This window comes from Notolepis coatsorum, assembly GCF_963971535.1.
Source record: "Notolepis coatsorum genome assembly, chromosome: 19".
Classification (NCBI taxonomy): Eukaryota; Metazoa; Chordata; class Actinopteri; order Aulopiformes; family Paralepididae; genus Notolepis; species Notolepis coatsorum.
Window position 1 is genome coordinate 70,854,406 of NC_140183.1, and position 17,360 is coordinate 70,871,765.

General features: G+C 45.6%; 1 protein-coding gene across 1 annotated transcript in view; it reads right to left on the bottom strand.

Annotated features, from left to right (window-relative positions):
• Nucleotides 1-17,360, bottom strand: part of lars2 (leucyl-tRNA synthetase 2, mitochondrial) — a 175,418-nt gene that overhangs the window by 40,892 nt on the left and 117,166 nt on the right. Inside the window, 4 exon segments of the mRNA XM_084335979.1 lie at nucleotides 5,840-5,951; nucleotides 7,067-7,144; nucleotides 10,399-10,568; nucleotides 12,951-13,130. Of these exon segments, the coding sequence (XP_084192105.1) occupies nucleotides 5,840-5,951; nucleotides 7,067-7,144; nucleotides 10,399-10,568; nucleotides 12,951-13,130 (540 nt within the window).

Sequence of the window (17,360 nt, forward strand, 5' to 3'; positions counted from 1 at the left end):
GCACGGTGACGGCCAAAATTGTGGCACGGGAGCTCTTTCATTTGTTTAGTCGGGTGGGAATTGCCGACTCTATTCTCACTGATCAGGGCTCGTGCTTTATGTCGCGGGTCATGAAAGAAATGTGCAAACTAATGAAAGTGGAACAGCTGCGAACCTCCATATACCATCCACAGACGGATGGGCTGTGCGAGCGCTTCAACAAGACCCTGAAAAGCATGCTAAGGAAGGTGATGGAGAAGGATGGGAAGAATTGGGATCAGTTGTTGCCCTTTCTGATGTTCTCTGTGCGTGAGGTCCCACAGGCTTCCACTGGCTTCTCGCCGTTTGAGCTGCTCTACGCCCGCAAGCCGCGGGGTCTCCTGGACATCGCAAAGGAGATTTGGGAGGAACAGCCGTCGCCCCACCGGTCTCTCATAGAGCATGTGCAGGTAATGAGAGACAGGATGAAGGCGCTCTGGCCAGTGGTGAGAGAACATATGCAACAGGCCCAAGACGCACAGAAGCGCATTTATGACCGGGGCGCACAGCCACGGGAGTTTAATGTGGGGGACCGGGTCCTAGTACTGGTACCGACAGCAGAGTGCAAATTCCTAGCCAAATGGCAGGGACCCTACGACATAATCGAGAAAGTGGGTCCCGTCAACTACAAGGTCCACCAGCCCGACCGTAGGAAGCATCGACAGTTATACCATGTTAACCTGTTGAAGAAATGGCATGCCCGGGATGTGTTGCTCTCGCCCCCCCCTCTCCCCCCTTTTGCGCAGCAGGTGGCAGAGGCGGCCGATGTCCCCATCGGGGAACAGTTGTCCCCGACCCAACGGCAGGAGCTTCGGGAGCTGGTCCAACAGAACCGGGACGTGTTTTCGGCCACGCCGGGCCGCACCACATTGGCCCAGCACCACATCATTACCAGCCCGGGAGACAAGGTAAAGCTGAAGCCCTATCGTATCCCAGAGGCAAAAAGAGAGGCAGTCAGAAGAGAAGTGCGGGTCATGCTGGAGATGGGAGTGATTGAGGAGTCTCATAGCGGGTGGTCCAGTCCTATTGTTTTAGTGCCGAAACCCGACTCAACAACCAGGTTCTGCAATGATTTCCGGAAGCTTAATGACATTTCAAAGTTTGACGCCTATCCCATGCCTAGAGTGGATGAACTCATTGACAGACTGGGCCTGGCCAGGTTTATCACGACACTAGATCTAACGAAGGGTTATTGGCAAGTCCCTCTGGCCCCCGCCTCGAGGGAGAAGACGGCTTTCTCCACCCCAGATGGGCTGTTTCATTATAAAGTTCTCCCGTTTGGCCTGCATGGGGCGCCATCTACCTTTCAGAGGCTGATGGACAGAGTACTACGGCCCCATCGGGAGTATGCAGCCGCATATCTCGATGACATTATCATCCACTCATCAGATTGGGACACCCACCTCCAAAAGGTGAGAGCGGTGTTGGGTGCCCTCCGGGAGGCGGGTCTCACCGCCAACCCAAAGAAATGCAGGCTGGGACTAGAAGAGGCAGAGTACCTGGGGTTCACAATAGGCCGGGGCAATGTAAAACCGCAGAAGAGGAAAATTGATGCGATAAGGGAGTGGCCTCGCCCTTTAACCAAGAAGCAGGTCAGGACATTTAATGGGCTAGCGAGCTATTATAGGAGGTTTATCCCTAACTTTGCTGCTCGCGCTGCTCCCCTCACAGATCTGACCCAGGCGCGGCGGCCGTTCACGGTGAAGTGGACACCGGAGGCGGAGGCGGCGTTCGAGGACCTCAAGACTGCCCTCTGTTCGGGACCGGTGCTGATCTCCCCGAACTTCGACAAGGAGATGACGGTACAGACAGATGCATCAGAGGTGGGACTGGGAGCGGTCCTCTCCCAGCAACTGGAGGGTGAGGAACATCCAATTTTATATGTGAGCAGGAAGCTGCTGCCACACGAGCGCAACTATTCTGCGGTGGAGCGCGAAGGTCTGGCAATTAAGTGGGCACTGGAGACGCTCCGTTATTATCTGCTGGGGAGGCGTTTCACGCTGGTGACGGATCACGCCCCCCTCGTCTGGATGGCCAAGACAAAGGGGACCAATGCCAGGGTGACTCGATGGTTTCTGGAGTTGCAATCATTTAACTTTTCTGTCATTCACAGGTCAGGGGTGGCGCATGGCAACGCAGACGCCCTCTCCAGGAAGGATGCCTGTTGGGCGTCGGACGCTCTTCCCCGACGGTCGGAGCTGGAGGGGGGGTACTGTGGCAACCCCAAGCCACCCCTAGGCTTGGTGATTGATGGGCGCTATGTGGCGACCCAATGGCTGGGCGCTGCCCATGTTTGGGCGTCCGCTTCCGGACGCACCTGTCACTAAAGACCCATCAGAGTGATTACGTGATTAGCGAATCACGGCGCGGTGCGCCTGTTGGGGAGGGGGGACTTAATGGAGCCGAGGAGCCTCCTCTCAGTCCCCCGTAGCAGCGCAAGGCAAAAGGCCACAGAGCGGAGACGCCGCCCGGCCGACAGATTACCGCCAGCAAACCGTTATTATTTGACTAGAAAATAAAGAGCATGATTTTGGGAACTGCAACCTGTCTGTGTGTTGTTTATTCTGCCACCCCTACACCTGGAATTGCCACAGCGTCTGTTGTACAACTTCTTCCACTAGGGAAACCCACCTCCAAAAAATACACAACCGGGGATAGACACCCCAAGACCCCCGGCCCTCACCCCTCCCCCAACCAAACAGCAAAACGGCTGAATGTGAGGCATAAGTTGTTAAGCGATTTGGATAAAAGCACTAGATAAATGCAGTCCATTCATTTAGCGACGATTTCCCCTCGCGGAAAATAGAATACATGAAAAAGCTGATCATGACCTGACCCAGCCGGGCCCGGCGATCCATCCCCGCTTCTGGAGCCTGTTTGAACTTTCCGCATGTGACCACAGTACGTTCAAAAAGGTAAGACATGGACACATCTTCATCAGCGTTCCCCTTTAAACCTCAGCGCTACATGCCTATCCTGAACCCAACTCCGTAACACCGATTTAGCTCGTCCTGTCCTCACAAGGATAGAAGACACACATACACACACACAACTCTTCCCGCCAAAGCTCCCCCCTCAGGTTCCCTGACGGTGGCTATCAGCTGGAGGATGTGACTTGCCGGAGAACCTTCCGTGACCTCCGCCTCCCCCCTGTTCTTATCGGACTGCGCTGCGCGGGGGCCTTGTTTACATGCGGCTCTCTGACAATAGAGTGCCGTCACACGGACCAGAGCCGGGGGGGGGGGGGTCTCCACTCAGCTGACCTCTGAGACCCCCCCCCCCTAACCCATTGTTTACAAGCCGGCACCGACTTCTTGTAGCTTATGTAGTAAGTCGCTTTTGACTTGATTCGGTATTGTCTCGGGTCTCACAATAATCCAAACGAACGACTGTATAAACACGCGAAGACGTGTTCGGAGCCTCGCGGAAACATTCTCTTTCGCCCCCCAAAAGTTTGTTCTTACATCACAAGGGCGTTGCAAAAACACAGGAGTTAGATAAGCGACAGTGTCAACATGACGTCTCTCCGAGGCAACTTCCTTTAAAGCCGGCCCAGAAACACAGTCCTTTACCCCAATTATTTCATTGTATGTTTTTCTACGTTACCGGTATGTATATTAACACCGATCGTGTTACTTCCTCTAAACGTCTTCCTTTGATGTTTGTGAGGTACGTTGTGTTGCAACCGATTGCACAGCCCCTAGGATTTGCAGGGGAAAAAAATAAAAAAAATAATGATATCTCTCGGTTTTATAATATAACATGGTGAAAAGAGTCGGGTAGAGACTGAGTCTCATGGCCAGTAGAGAGACTCAAAAGGAGCTTCTATCAAAAGGAGCTTCTATCCCCAGATGCTCAATGACTAGTCAACACTAACCTCCATTCTACATTCATTGCACACACATCCACATGCACACACTCACTTTAAACACTCACCTCTAACATTCACTTTAGACACTTTTTAACACTACATCATATTTTTTATCGATTTACCAAATCTTTGCATTTAGCATTTTTAAAAGTTTGCATTTTGTACTTCATTGTTTGCATTTTGTACTTGATTTTGTCCTAGGTTGTACTTTAGTTTGTATATTGTATATTGTTTGGCCTTTATTCTTTTAACTTTTTTACGCCATTGTCATGGAGTGATGATTTCTGATTATCAAGGTCCTTGACCTGCATACCGTGCAGCGAGGGGAATGGCTCCCTCCTACCTCCGGTTAATGGTCTCTAACTACACACCCTCAAGACCCCTACACTCTACATCTTCTGGACGCCTCAGACCCACTCCTATCCAAGCTCCGGGAGGGTCATCAAAGGGAAGCAAGTTATTCTTGGTCCTCGTTCCACAATGGTGGAACAAACTTCCCACCACAGTCAGGACAGTTGAAACGCGGCCAATTTTCTGCTGTTGCCTAAAAATACACATCTTCAAGTATCTGAAATAAAAAACAAATAATAAAAAATAATCTTCTTACTACTATGTACCCTACTACTATGCTACTATACTTACTACTACCTATCATGCTAATATATCCATACTACTATGCACTCAGAGTGTAACACTCAAGTTTAACACTATTTGACGAACAATGCCACTGACCCTTAACACAATGGCCGCCAACAACGAGTTTACTCGTTATTGGCCGCCAATCGAATAACGCCAATAACGAGTTTACTAGTTTTTTGGATTGTTATTTCGCTATATCTATTCATAATTCATAGCTGCAGCCTCTGCAGACCCTTCAGCGCCTGTCTGAGCTGGCCGACGGTCAACACCGCCCTCTACTGCCAGGCGGAGCTATTGCATCTCATTGAAAATGAGCTGGTATGTTTTAGGAGCCGGGAGGGCAGGGTTTAAATATTCTATACAACGATGGCATGCAACAGTAACCCCGCCCGCCCGTCATTGTGAAACGGTCGGTAGTGTGGTGCGGACCTCCACGAGCATTATTAGGAATTGCGATCAGATATTTGGATTATCTCTTTTGCATTACATCAGATACAAGGTAAGAACATTATATATGAATTCGATCGTTGATCTGACATTTATTTCTACCGCGATCACAGCTATCTGTGTGAACCGTGTATGGCTGTTTACCGTTGGCTGCGGGGGGGGGGGGAGGGGGGAGACTTACTAATGATAATCTAGCGTTGATTTCAGGATGATTAGATAATCAGCCGAAAAATTACAACGTGATGACTGGTTTTCTCGCCTTTTTCCTGGAATTACTGAAAAACACCCAAACCATACTCTATTCAAAATGGTATAAAACGGAAGTGTACGGATGAAAAAACAATCTGTCTCTGGCATGTTGACTAGAAGCAACTCACTGAGGGTTGACGGCGTTATTAGACCGATTGATATAATATAAGATATATTTTAAGCACTCGCAAATGTCACAGTCTAAAACTATATCCATTGAATAAAGACCCGACGATGAATGGGATATCAGCGCCCCCTGCTGTGGCGGTCAATGTGTTAACTGCCAGAGATGTACCTCTCCTGCTGACTTGTTGTTCACAATTAGTAAGTCGCTCTGGATAAAAGCGTCTCAGCTAAATGACTAAATGTAATGTAAATGAGAAGCAATGACAATGACTGACCACTGTGGCCACAGGCTCCACCCCCTCCCAGCACCTCTCCACCATCCCCTGTAGGTAATAAATGTTGGGTGCTTTGAATTCAGCATTGTGTGTGTGTGTTTATGTGTGTGTGTCTGTGTGTGCAGTGTGTTTATGTATGTGTGTATGTGTGTGTGCGTGTGTGTGTGCATGTGTCTGTGTGTGCAGTGTGTGTGTGTGTGTGTAAGACACCAACCTGCCCAGAGTTCAGAGGTCAGATGAGGGGCCATAGGTGCCGCCAACAAACACAGCACCGCTAGAGCCTCCTCAAACTCCACACTGTGCTGCACCACCCGGAGCGTCGCACTCTGAGGACACACACACACACACACACACACACACACACACACACACACACACACACACACACACACACACACACACACACACACACACACACACACACACACACACACACACACACACACACACACACACACACACACACACACACACACACACACACACACACACACGTCATTATCTATTGGGACAGCACAGGACATGTCTTCATTTAGTTACAGCTAGAAGTATATATTGAGGACAGCACAGGACATGTCTTCATTTAGTTACAGCTAGAAGTATATATTGAGGACAGCACATGACATGTCTTCATTTAGTTACAGCTAGAAGTATATATTGAGGACAGCACAGGACATGTCTTCATTTAGTTACAGCTAGAAGTATATATTGAGGACAGGACATGTCTTCCTTTAGTTACAGCTAGAAGTATATATTGAGGAGGACAGCACAGGACATGACATGTCTCCTTTAGTTACAGCTAGAAGTATATATTGAGGAGGACAGCACAGGACATGACATGTCTCCTTTAGTTACAGCTAGAAGTATATATTGAGGAGGACAGCACAGGACATGACATGTCTTCCTTTAGTTACAGCTAGAAGTATATATTGAGGACAGCACAGGACATGTCTTCATTTAGTTACAGCTAGAAGTATATATTGAGGACAGCACAGGACATGTCTTCCTTTAGTTACAGTCAGAAGTATATATTGATAGTACTAACGAACACTCATCTTTAACATTCACTTTAGACACTTTAAACACTTTTAACACTACACAATATGTATCTATTTATTACAAAAAGATTTGCACTACATCCCTACCTCATTTTAGCATTTTGGATTTTTAAAAAGGTTTGAACTTTTGTACCTCATTGTTTGCATTTTGTACTTTAGGTTTTACTTTAGTTTGTATATTCTATATTTTGTATAGTGTGTGGACTTGATTCTTAACTTTTTTACTGTACGAAGCACATTCTCAGGGGGCTCATACAGAACCAAGCATTTCACTGTAATGTACTTCATACGTGACAAAATAAAACAAAACTTGAACTTGAACTGGAGGAGGACGGCACACGGGACACGTCTTCCTCCAGTGACGGTTTACAGCGTGTCCTCACGGTCAGAGTGTTGGTGAGGCCCATGAGGCGAGAGATGGCGGCGTTCAGGAGGAAATCCTCCGTGAAGTGACCTGTGACCTGGAACACAGAGCAGGCACCGGATCAGACGTGTATTAATAGAAACACAAAGCCCACTCACCTCCCGCATAGCTTCTAACGCCCCGACTCTGTTTAGCAAGCAGATGCTCCCCGGGCCGCAAGGGACCGGCGGTGTCGTGGAGTGCTCCGCGGTCAATCTGTCCGTCCATCTAGCTTTCTATCTGTCTCGGAGGATTTAGCAAAAAAAAATAAAAACAATGACAGGACCGGGAGAGAAAGCCCCCATCGCGCATACGAACATTCCTCCGCTCTGCTTTTCTGGGAAGAACCCTTTTGGGAAGGGCCCTGGGGAGGTGGTCGATGGCCACGGCTTTTCTGATGGGCAGATCAAAGGACAGGCCTGGCTTTGGGGCGGCGGGGGGGGAGTCGGAGGGGCTTCCAGTAAACAGCCTGGGGTACTTCAAAAAGCTCTGGCTCTTGCTGAGAGGTGATGGTGGGGATCTAGCAGCGAAAGGAGGCTATTTATAAAGTGTGAAGGCAGGGCGAGTGGATTTAAAATCAATTTCCATTCCCCACTTCTCTCACCCTTTACTCAGTGTACTATAGATCCTCCGCTTGGGAATGGCTGAAATAGCGCCACGGTCACCGTTGTGTAATAAGTGACAGACTGCCTTGGATCATGCTCCGTGGCTCATTATATTTCACTTTTTTCCACATAAGGTCCATCATAATACATCAGAAACAGCCTGAAGCGCTAGAATATTTCTCTCAGAATCCACATAGATAATTATATTCTTCATTAATCAACTACAATCCAACGTAGTGCAGGCTGTCAAATACAATAGATCACTTCATATCTACAATAGACTTGCATTCGTCTGTGAATCCGTGTTCAGACAGATGGAAAAGATCTCTTTGCTACTTTGAAACTTACTGTGAGTGACCCCTACTGCTCAAGCTCGATAAAACAAGACGTGCAACATCCATAGAACAACCATCACCATCCAAATGACCTATCTCAAGTCCCAGTTTGAAGAAAAGAGGGCAGGGTTTGAGATAGGCCAGTTATATCCTTGATCGGTCATTTGGCTGGTACACCTTAAAACGGCGGCCATTAACACTTTGAGTGCCGGCCTCCGTGTCCTATTTACCCCGTTGAGTGCCGACGCTCTATTCAATGACAGATCACTCGCATTTGTGAACACATAAACTATATCTTAAATTATGGCTATGTGTCTAATACGGCCGTCGCCTATCAATGACTTGTTTGCAGTCAACATTGTCGAAACGGATTGTTTTTTAATCGGTTCATTTCCGTTTTATACCATTTTAAAAAACGCTCGTTTTTTTTTAACTTTCAGACAAATAAAAATTCTGCAGGAATCGCGCTTTACTGTAATACACAAACACGTTGTAATTTTTCGGCCTATTTATGAATCGTTTTCAAATAAACGCTAGATTATCGATAGTATGTGTACTTATGCACGCTATAGAAGCGGGCTGAAAAATCGATTCTCTTATTTCCTGATCAGCTACAGACACTCACAGCCACACACACACATATGGGACACGTTGATATATAGGTGAAAACAGCTCTGATTATCCCAATACTGGTAAAATAGATTCCTTACCTCAGATCAGATGTTCTCCAAAAAGATTATTCCAATTCCTGATCGCCATTACAAATATCGATCGTGTTTATTGATCCAACGCTGGGTACTGGAAACATATATTCCACGCTGTTCTGGTGGTGGGCAATGAATGGGATCGGCTCGTATTACATGCCTGACAAGTAAAATGTGGAATCCGGAATTTCTTCCCCCATCCATTTCATTCAGTCTAATCCAATGGGGTGCAGTACCATCCGAGAGACGAGAGGGGGCGGTATTTTCCCAATTCGAGCTCAGAGAGAGAGTGCCAGTGGTAACGTGAGGCTAGATTGATGAAATATGAATGGAATTCGCTAATATAAAAACGAATGATTAAAAAACTGCATCTCGTTTCTGGCACTCAATGGTTGGCATGAAATAACGAATTATGCCGTGGCTGGCACTCAAAGTGTTAATTAGCGTCGGTTTAGTGCACGACACGAAAAGACGCCGCGTTGCAGACCTATCTCAAACCCTGCCCTTTTTTCTTGATCCTCCAATCACAACGGTCTCTTGCCTCGGACAAGCTTTGTTTGTGATTGGAGGATCAAGAAAAGAGGTCAGGGTTTGAGATAGGTCCATTGGATGGTAGCCACGCCCAACGAGTCCCCATGAACGGTGCATATATGAAACAACCATGGAAGCCATAGGATCTAGATAATTACTATGATACTGTGACAAGGCTGGCCATAGCTCGTGCACCGAAAGATTTTAAAAAAAACAATGCATTCCTACAAAAAATATAGATTTGAATGTTTAATGTACCCATTGGCAGGTATGATGCAAAAAGCCCTCTCACCATGAACACACTTGGTCCTAAATCAAGGCTTGGTTGTTCAACCAATCAAGATCACCTGCATCAATTAACTCCCGACAAACAAGACATGTCCGGTTACTGTTTTAAGGTTTGAAATTAATGTAGCGCTGAATTATTGTGACACAAGAACAATGAAGTATAGACAAAATCAGATATAGTCTACAAACTATTTACAATAGAATATGGGTGTATGAGGTGCGGCTGGGTAGCGCAGTGGACTAAGCACTCGCCTACCACCGCAGAGACTCTGGGATCGAATCCAGCTGTCAGAGGTACCTCCGGCTTGGTCAGTCGTCCCTACTAACACAATTGGCAGTGTTAGCGGGTCGGAAGCCGATGGGGTATGTGTCCTGGTCGATGTAAACTGCGACTCCTACTGGTCGGTCGGGGCGCCTGTTCAGCAGGGAGGAGATCTGGGGGAAATAGCGTGAACGTTCCCCCGGTGAAACCCCTCACTGTCAGGCGTCAGGTGAAAAGAAGCGACTGGCGACTCCACATGTATCAGAGGAGGCATGTGGTCGTTCTACACCTTCCCCAGGCCGACAGTGGGGCAATGCGCGCAACAACCAGGAAGGGAATTGGCATAACGACTAAATTGGGATGGGTGAAAAGATACAGAAAGCCCAAAAATAAATGGAATAAGAAATGTAAAAGAATATGGGTGCATGAAGGAGTCTCTCTTTCACAGATACACTCACAAAGGCCCTTTTCTATCCCATGGAATCCTGCGGCTCATGGCAACATGTTATAATGAGAGAGCTGTTCAGCGCGGCAGGCAGGCTGTTGTGTAACCGCTCTGCAACAGCTGGAGGCCGCGGAGCCGCTACCTGTTCCACAGCGTAGTTCTTGTTGTCCCAGATCTTCTGGGCCTCCGCCCGCTCCTTCTTCCTCAGCCGGGAGGGGTCGGGGTGGTCCCCCAGCTGCCGAGCCCCCCTCAGCTTGGACACCAGCTGCCAGAGGCGAGACTGCCAGCGCAGTACCCCGGCGAGGGCGTCCGCTGCAGGACCCACACACACATATATATACACACACACACACACACACACACACACACACACACACACACACACACACACACACACACACACACACACACACACACACACACACACACACACACACACACACACACACACACACACACACACACACACACACACACACAACACAACATAAAACAGGTCACATTAGCATAATGTGTATAGACCAGATATGATTGACAAGTCATGACTGACATACTAACTACATGATCTGACCCTGAATATCCATATTGGATTGAAACGTTGTCTGCCTTTCAGTAAATGGTTTCACAGAGTCCAGGGTGTGGATTTATTTGAGATTCGATTAGATTCAAATGTATTGTCGTTATACAGCACAAGTACAGTTACATTTGCACTCTGGTTGGATTCCAAACCTCTGTACTGTATGTGCTGGCACCACGACAAATCCCAATCAACCATGTGTTGAAATGGCAATAACGTTTTCTATTCTATTCTATTCTCGTTGTACAGTAAAGCGCAACAGCAATATACAATGTACATGTGATTCAACTGGATATGAAATAAATAAATTAGTACTGCTTGGTGTAGTGCTAATCAGTTGTATGTACAGCGTTGTAGTATAATATGTACAGTGATACAGGTATAACAACAGTATTGTAGTAGTCATACTGGCCAGCAGCATAAAAAAGTAAGAGTAGGATATGTACAGATATAGATATAGTATCTACAGATATGGAAAATGACAGGTGTGGATATATATATATGTAGTATATAGATATATGTAGATATATGTAGTATAATGCAATGGTCTTCTGCTCATCTCGTAGGGTGAACGAATGCAGGCCAGTATGCCGCTTTTGCGGGACAGTAAAGTTATACTGAATAGCCTACAATATGTAAGAACGTATAATGTATCAAGCATTTGATCTCAATAGAAGCATTTAGATTAACTAATTAATGAAAGCGTAGTAGGCGAAATAGACCAAATGTCTAAGCAGAAGAAACACTGCAGAAAAATAACATAGAAATGATGTATTCATACAGTAGTTGTTACTGGGCGCTTACCTCTCCCAAAACTCAAATCTGGTAAATCAAAGAAAAGGTTTTCAGCTCCTGTCAGCCGTGCCCCATATAGGCCTTTTGACAAGTTGTATTTCTTGCAAGACATCATGTGTAACGATGGCTGGCATGTGACTGTTTATATTAAGGTCTCAGCTCACTATCTCCACATGTTACTGTTGTCATCACGTGTCATGATGGCTGGTGTGTGATCGACATGTTACTGTTGTCATCACGTGTCATGATGGCTGGTGTGTGATCGACATGTTACTGTTGTCATCACGTGTAGTGATGGCTGCCGTGTGATCGACATGTTACTGTTGTCATCACGTGTAGTGATGGCTGCCGTGTGATCCACATGTTACTGTTGTCATCACGTGTAGTGATGGCTGCCGTGTGATCCACATGTTACTGTTGTCATCACGTGTCATGATGGCTGGTGTGTGATCCACATGTTACTGTTGTCATCACGTGTAGTGATGGCTGCCGTGTGATCCACATGTTACTGTTGTCATCACGTGTAGTGATGGCTGCCGTGTGATCCACATGTTACTGTTGTCATCACGTGTAGTGATGGCTGCCGTGTGATCGACATGTTACTGTTGTCATCACGTGTAGTGATGGCTGGTGTGTGATCGACATGTTACTGTTGTCATCACGTGTCATGATGGCTGGTGTGTGATCGACATGTTACTGTTGTCATCACGTGTAGTGATGGCTGCCGTGTGATCGACATGTTACTGTTGTCATCACGTGTAGTGATGGCTGGTGTGTGATCGACATGTTACTGTTGTCATCACGTGTCATGATGGCTGGTGTGTGATCGACATGTTACTGTTGTCATCACGTGTCATGATGGCTGGTGTGTGATCCACATGTTACTGTTGTCATCACGTGTCATGATGGCTGGTGTGTGATCGACATGTTACTGTTGTCATCACGTGTAGTGATGGCTGGCATGTGATCCACATGTTACTGTTGTCATCACGTGTAGTGATGGCTGGTGTGTGATCGACATGTTACTGTTGTCATCACGTGTAGTGATGGCTGGCGTGTGATCCACATGTTACTGTTGTCATCACGTGTAGTGATGGCTGCCGTGTGATCGACATGTTACTGTTGTCATCACGTGTAGTGATGGCTGCCGTGTGATCGACATGTTACTGTTGTCATCACGTGTCATGATGGCTGGTGTGTGACCGACATGTTACTGTTGTCATCACGTGTAGTGATGGCTGGCGTGTGATCCACATGTTACTGTTGTCATCACGTGTCGTGATGGCTGCCGTGTGACTGTTTGTATTAGCGTCTTAACTCACTCTTGACGTCCCAGAGGATGTCCTGCTCGGGTGGAGCGGCGTACAGGATGTAGAGGCGGACCGTGTCGATGCCGTACTGCTGCACCACCTCTTGGGGGTCCAGGCCGTTGTGTTTGGACTTACTCATCTTCTCCCACGTCACCTGGAGGTCGCCCCCACCCAGCGCCACCGGCTCCTGACCTGAGGGGGGGGTCATAGGTCGTGGTCATCCTTGATATCGCCATTACAGGTTCAATGATTCACATACATTAATTTGTTGGTGACCCAACTATAATATCAAACAGTACTACTACAAATACATTTCCCAAAGTAATACAATACCATATTGACAAAGTTACCATGTACACAGTCTTTTTCCGACACTGGCTTTGTGTGTCTTACCCAACTCAGGGCTAGATCCACAAAGAATGGATTGCACGGAGCAAGTTGCACCCTTACTTACAATTCATTATGAATTGAAAATGGGGGACCCTGATGTAAACAAGACGAAAGTCTTTCCCTGGTCTGCATCCCCTTAACAATTGTGTGTATTGAGCCGTACTGTATTGTACCCATTCTGCAATCTGTTAATTAAACTTTCATTCAATCAATCAATCTGCATGGTGATTTCAGTCGGTTTCCTGATCGATCGGTCCACTGCGGGCAATGGGCAGATGTGATTAGCGAAGGGAGTTCCTATAACCGGCTGTCAGATTTGCTTTAGACAGAGATATGAGGCAGTGAGTCTGGCAGTGAGAGGTGTCTCTCTCCCCTCTGTGTGAACCGCCACCCTGCTCCTGTTTGTTCTGTTACTAAGCAACAGAGTACAGACAACAACCTCAAGCAACAACCCAATTTGGAGAGAAAGTTGGGAAGAAGAAAAGGCTTATTATTTCTCCTCAAAGAGCCTCTCTAATTTGACTTGTTTTTCTCAAGAGCAGCGGTTCAGGTTGGTGTTCTATAAGGACGATGCCTTGAAACTACCGGTAGATCACACAAACTATTTCTCGCAATAAATTCATTAGCTGTGTGTGTATGCAATTCACTTTTATTCTATTTTATATGTGTATTTTTGTAAAAATTTGTATATTGTGATGATGAATTGTATTTTATGTAGGCCTATTAGATGTATGTTATGTATGATAACCTTTTTTATCACTTTAGGTTGATGCCTTTTTTAACATCTTGGCCAGGGACTACAGATGAAATCTAGCCTTCTGGCTAAATCTGGCGTATTTACATTTATTGTTGATTAATATGCACTGTCCCTTTTGCAAATAAACTTAAACTTAAATGATCGTAGACAATTAGAATCACGTACATTTTACAATAATAAGCCCTCATGCCATAACTGACAACACGTCACTGATCTCTAACGAGGTACTACACTTATCATCAGTTGTACACAGAGAACCACTACAATTAAGTTACATTAATCGACTTGACAAACAGAGGAAGAGAGGTTTTCGTTATCATATCACCCATAGCAACGTCCAGACCCCCTGTAGCTCGGTCCTGATAAAAAATATCTCGGTTGAAGATCTCCAATGAAAAGACTCTCTGTTTGTTCCCTCCTTTTATACAAAATGGGTTCTCTAAAAGTAGCCTGCTTTTAACCACTATTTAAAAGAACACGCCAACATTTGGGGAATTAGCGGACATGGCCGGTTAGCCTAGGCCAGGGGTCGGCAACCTGCGGCCTCGAGGCCGCATGCGGCTCTTTAGCCAATCAGCTGCGGCTCCCTGACCCAAAAAAAAAAAAAATTTTTTTTTTACTTTTTTACTTTTTTTTCTTTATTTTTTTCTTTTGGAGATCGATGTCATACTGTGACACTGAAATGAAAAAATATTTCATCAACTAAGATATTTAGTCAACAAAAGGCTTACCTGTATGCCTGATATGTGGTGCGAAATTTGCGAACAATGAAAAATTTACTTTTTATTTTATAGATTTTCCACAAATAAGGGAAGGACTCTAATAGAGCTGCATAGTTCAGGGTTTTATTTCAAAGTAGGTCTACAGATGCCAGTGTTTTTTCTCCTTTTCTGTGTTTTATTTCAAAGTAGGTCTACACATGGTATTCTTTTTTCAAAGTGGACTACTTTCTATTTTATAAATGTTCCACAAATAAGGGAAGGACTCAAATATACCTGAATAGTTCAGGGTTTTATTTCTAAGTCGGTCTATAGACACCAGTGTTTTGTCTCCTCTTCTGTGTTTTATAAAAAAAATAGGTCTACACAGCCAGTATTTTTTCTCCTCTTCATAAGAGTTTGAGGTTTTCCTTTGGTAAAAACAGGTAAAAACAGCAATTAAAAAGTCAAACATTTTCTTTTTGTTGCTTTATAATCCCATTAATGCAACAATGCTATAAGTATAAAGTATAATAAATCGCAAATTACTTTGGGTATGCAATTGTCAGGCGTTTTATGCTAAATGTGGGGTATGCTTGGGGATATATAAAACGTTATACACTGTTATCTTCATTTTAAGGGTAAATAGGTTGTGCGGCTCCCTGAGCATTTTATTTTGTGGGACGGGGGAAAAGTGGCTCTTTTGATAGTAAAGGTTGCTGACCCCTGGCCTAGGCATTGTCCAACTAACACCTCTCCCGAAGGCTAACCGGCCATGTCCGCTTCCATTCATTGTGCTAAGCTAGGCTAACGTGCAGCCAGATAGCTTTTTACTGAATGCACAGAGAGGAAACTGGTATCTATCTTCTTGTCTCCCTCTGGAGAAGACTGTAAGCTAATTTCCCAAAATGTTGGCATGTTCCTTTAAGTCTGTACCCCTATATGGTACCTTTCTCTAACCAGAAGGTCCTTTGAGACCCCCCCTTTACATCAAGACTGTATAGACCAGTGGAGGTTATTGCATGACTACTAGTGAGGCAGTGCTTCACTCGTAATATACAGAAAGAGTAATATACAGAGAGAAAAAAATATATATATATTTTTTTTTATTATTATTATTATTATTATTATTATTATTATTATTATTATTATTATTATTATTATTATTATTATTATTATTATTATTATTATAATTTTTTTTATTAGAAATGTTTTCCTCTGTGAAAAAAACAATGCCACAATGCTCTGAGCTCTCTGATCTGGCCTGATCCCATAACTGCAGTAATGGCCAGATGTCAATCACTCAGTGCTAAAATAGGTGCACAGGTTGGGCTTAAGAATATAATTATCCAATCAAAATAGGGTATTTGAGTTTAAAAAAGGCGGGTAGTGAGACTAAACCTCACTCATACATTTGAATGGGGCTTGAATGATTGACAGTTCTGACACTTTTTACACCAATCAGAGAATACCATTTCCTATTTCCTGCTTTGAGAGGGCTTGGAGAGCCCAGTCAGTAACATTACTGTGTGTAGGCAGTAGCACTGTAGGCTAAATGAAACTTTGCACCAAAGGACCGAAGTATAAATCAGCAACATGGAGGGGACTTATGCATCTGGATCAGAAAAAAAGTTGTGGATGAAAAAGTAAGTACAGTGTTTGTAAAAGCTTGTATGCTAATTGCTCCCGATGAGCAGGTTGGCACCTTGCATGGTCGCCTCTGCCGTCGGTGTGTGAATGTGTGAGTGAATGGGTAAAAAATTTGAGAAACAAATTGTAAAGCGCTTTGGATAAAAGCGCTATATAAAAAAGCAGCCATTTACCATTTACCATTAACAGTAACGAAAGGTTATGTATATAACCTAGTTATATGAGTACTGGCTAAGCGTCCCGCTCTTAAGCCTATCGAGATATACCTCATCTCATGTACCTACTGTACTCCACTAACGAAAAACAAATACGCCCATCACCTGCCGGGTCCCGCCCCTATGGAGGCGTAGCCTATAAGACACTAGGCATGGTCACCAAACACTCTTCCTCGCCAAAAAACCTGTTTCCAGGAAAAGATTCCTCAAAAGGGAACTCAGGGCCGTTAAGAGCGGGACGCTTAGCCAATACTCATATAACTAGGTTATATACATAACCTTTCGTTATATTATCGTACTTGGCCATCGCGTCCCGCTCTTAAGCCTATCGAGATATGGGGTAGAGCGGACGCGAGGCCCGACAAATGTACCCCCTGAGGACCCGTAAGCCCACATCAAGGGGTTGGGGAGTCCCGTCACCCCATCCTTCCTAATGAAGGGGGGGCACAGTCAACTCCACCCGAGTGCGAGCAAGAGGGAACTAGAACCCCTTGAACACACAGCACAGGCGGAACCACGTGTGACCTAACACACTGTGGCCCATACCCACACACTCCTGCTACCCTACCACAGGACGGGAAGCAGGAAAGGCCACAGACCCCAGAACCGCCTGGGAGACAGAACCCCCGGTCATGTCCACGAGGTAAACCTTACAAAGGGGCCCGGGGAGGACCATGAAGCTGCAGCACAGATGTCCTCCACCGAGGCCCCA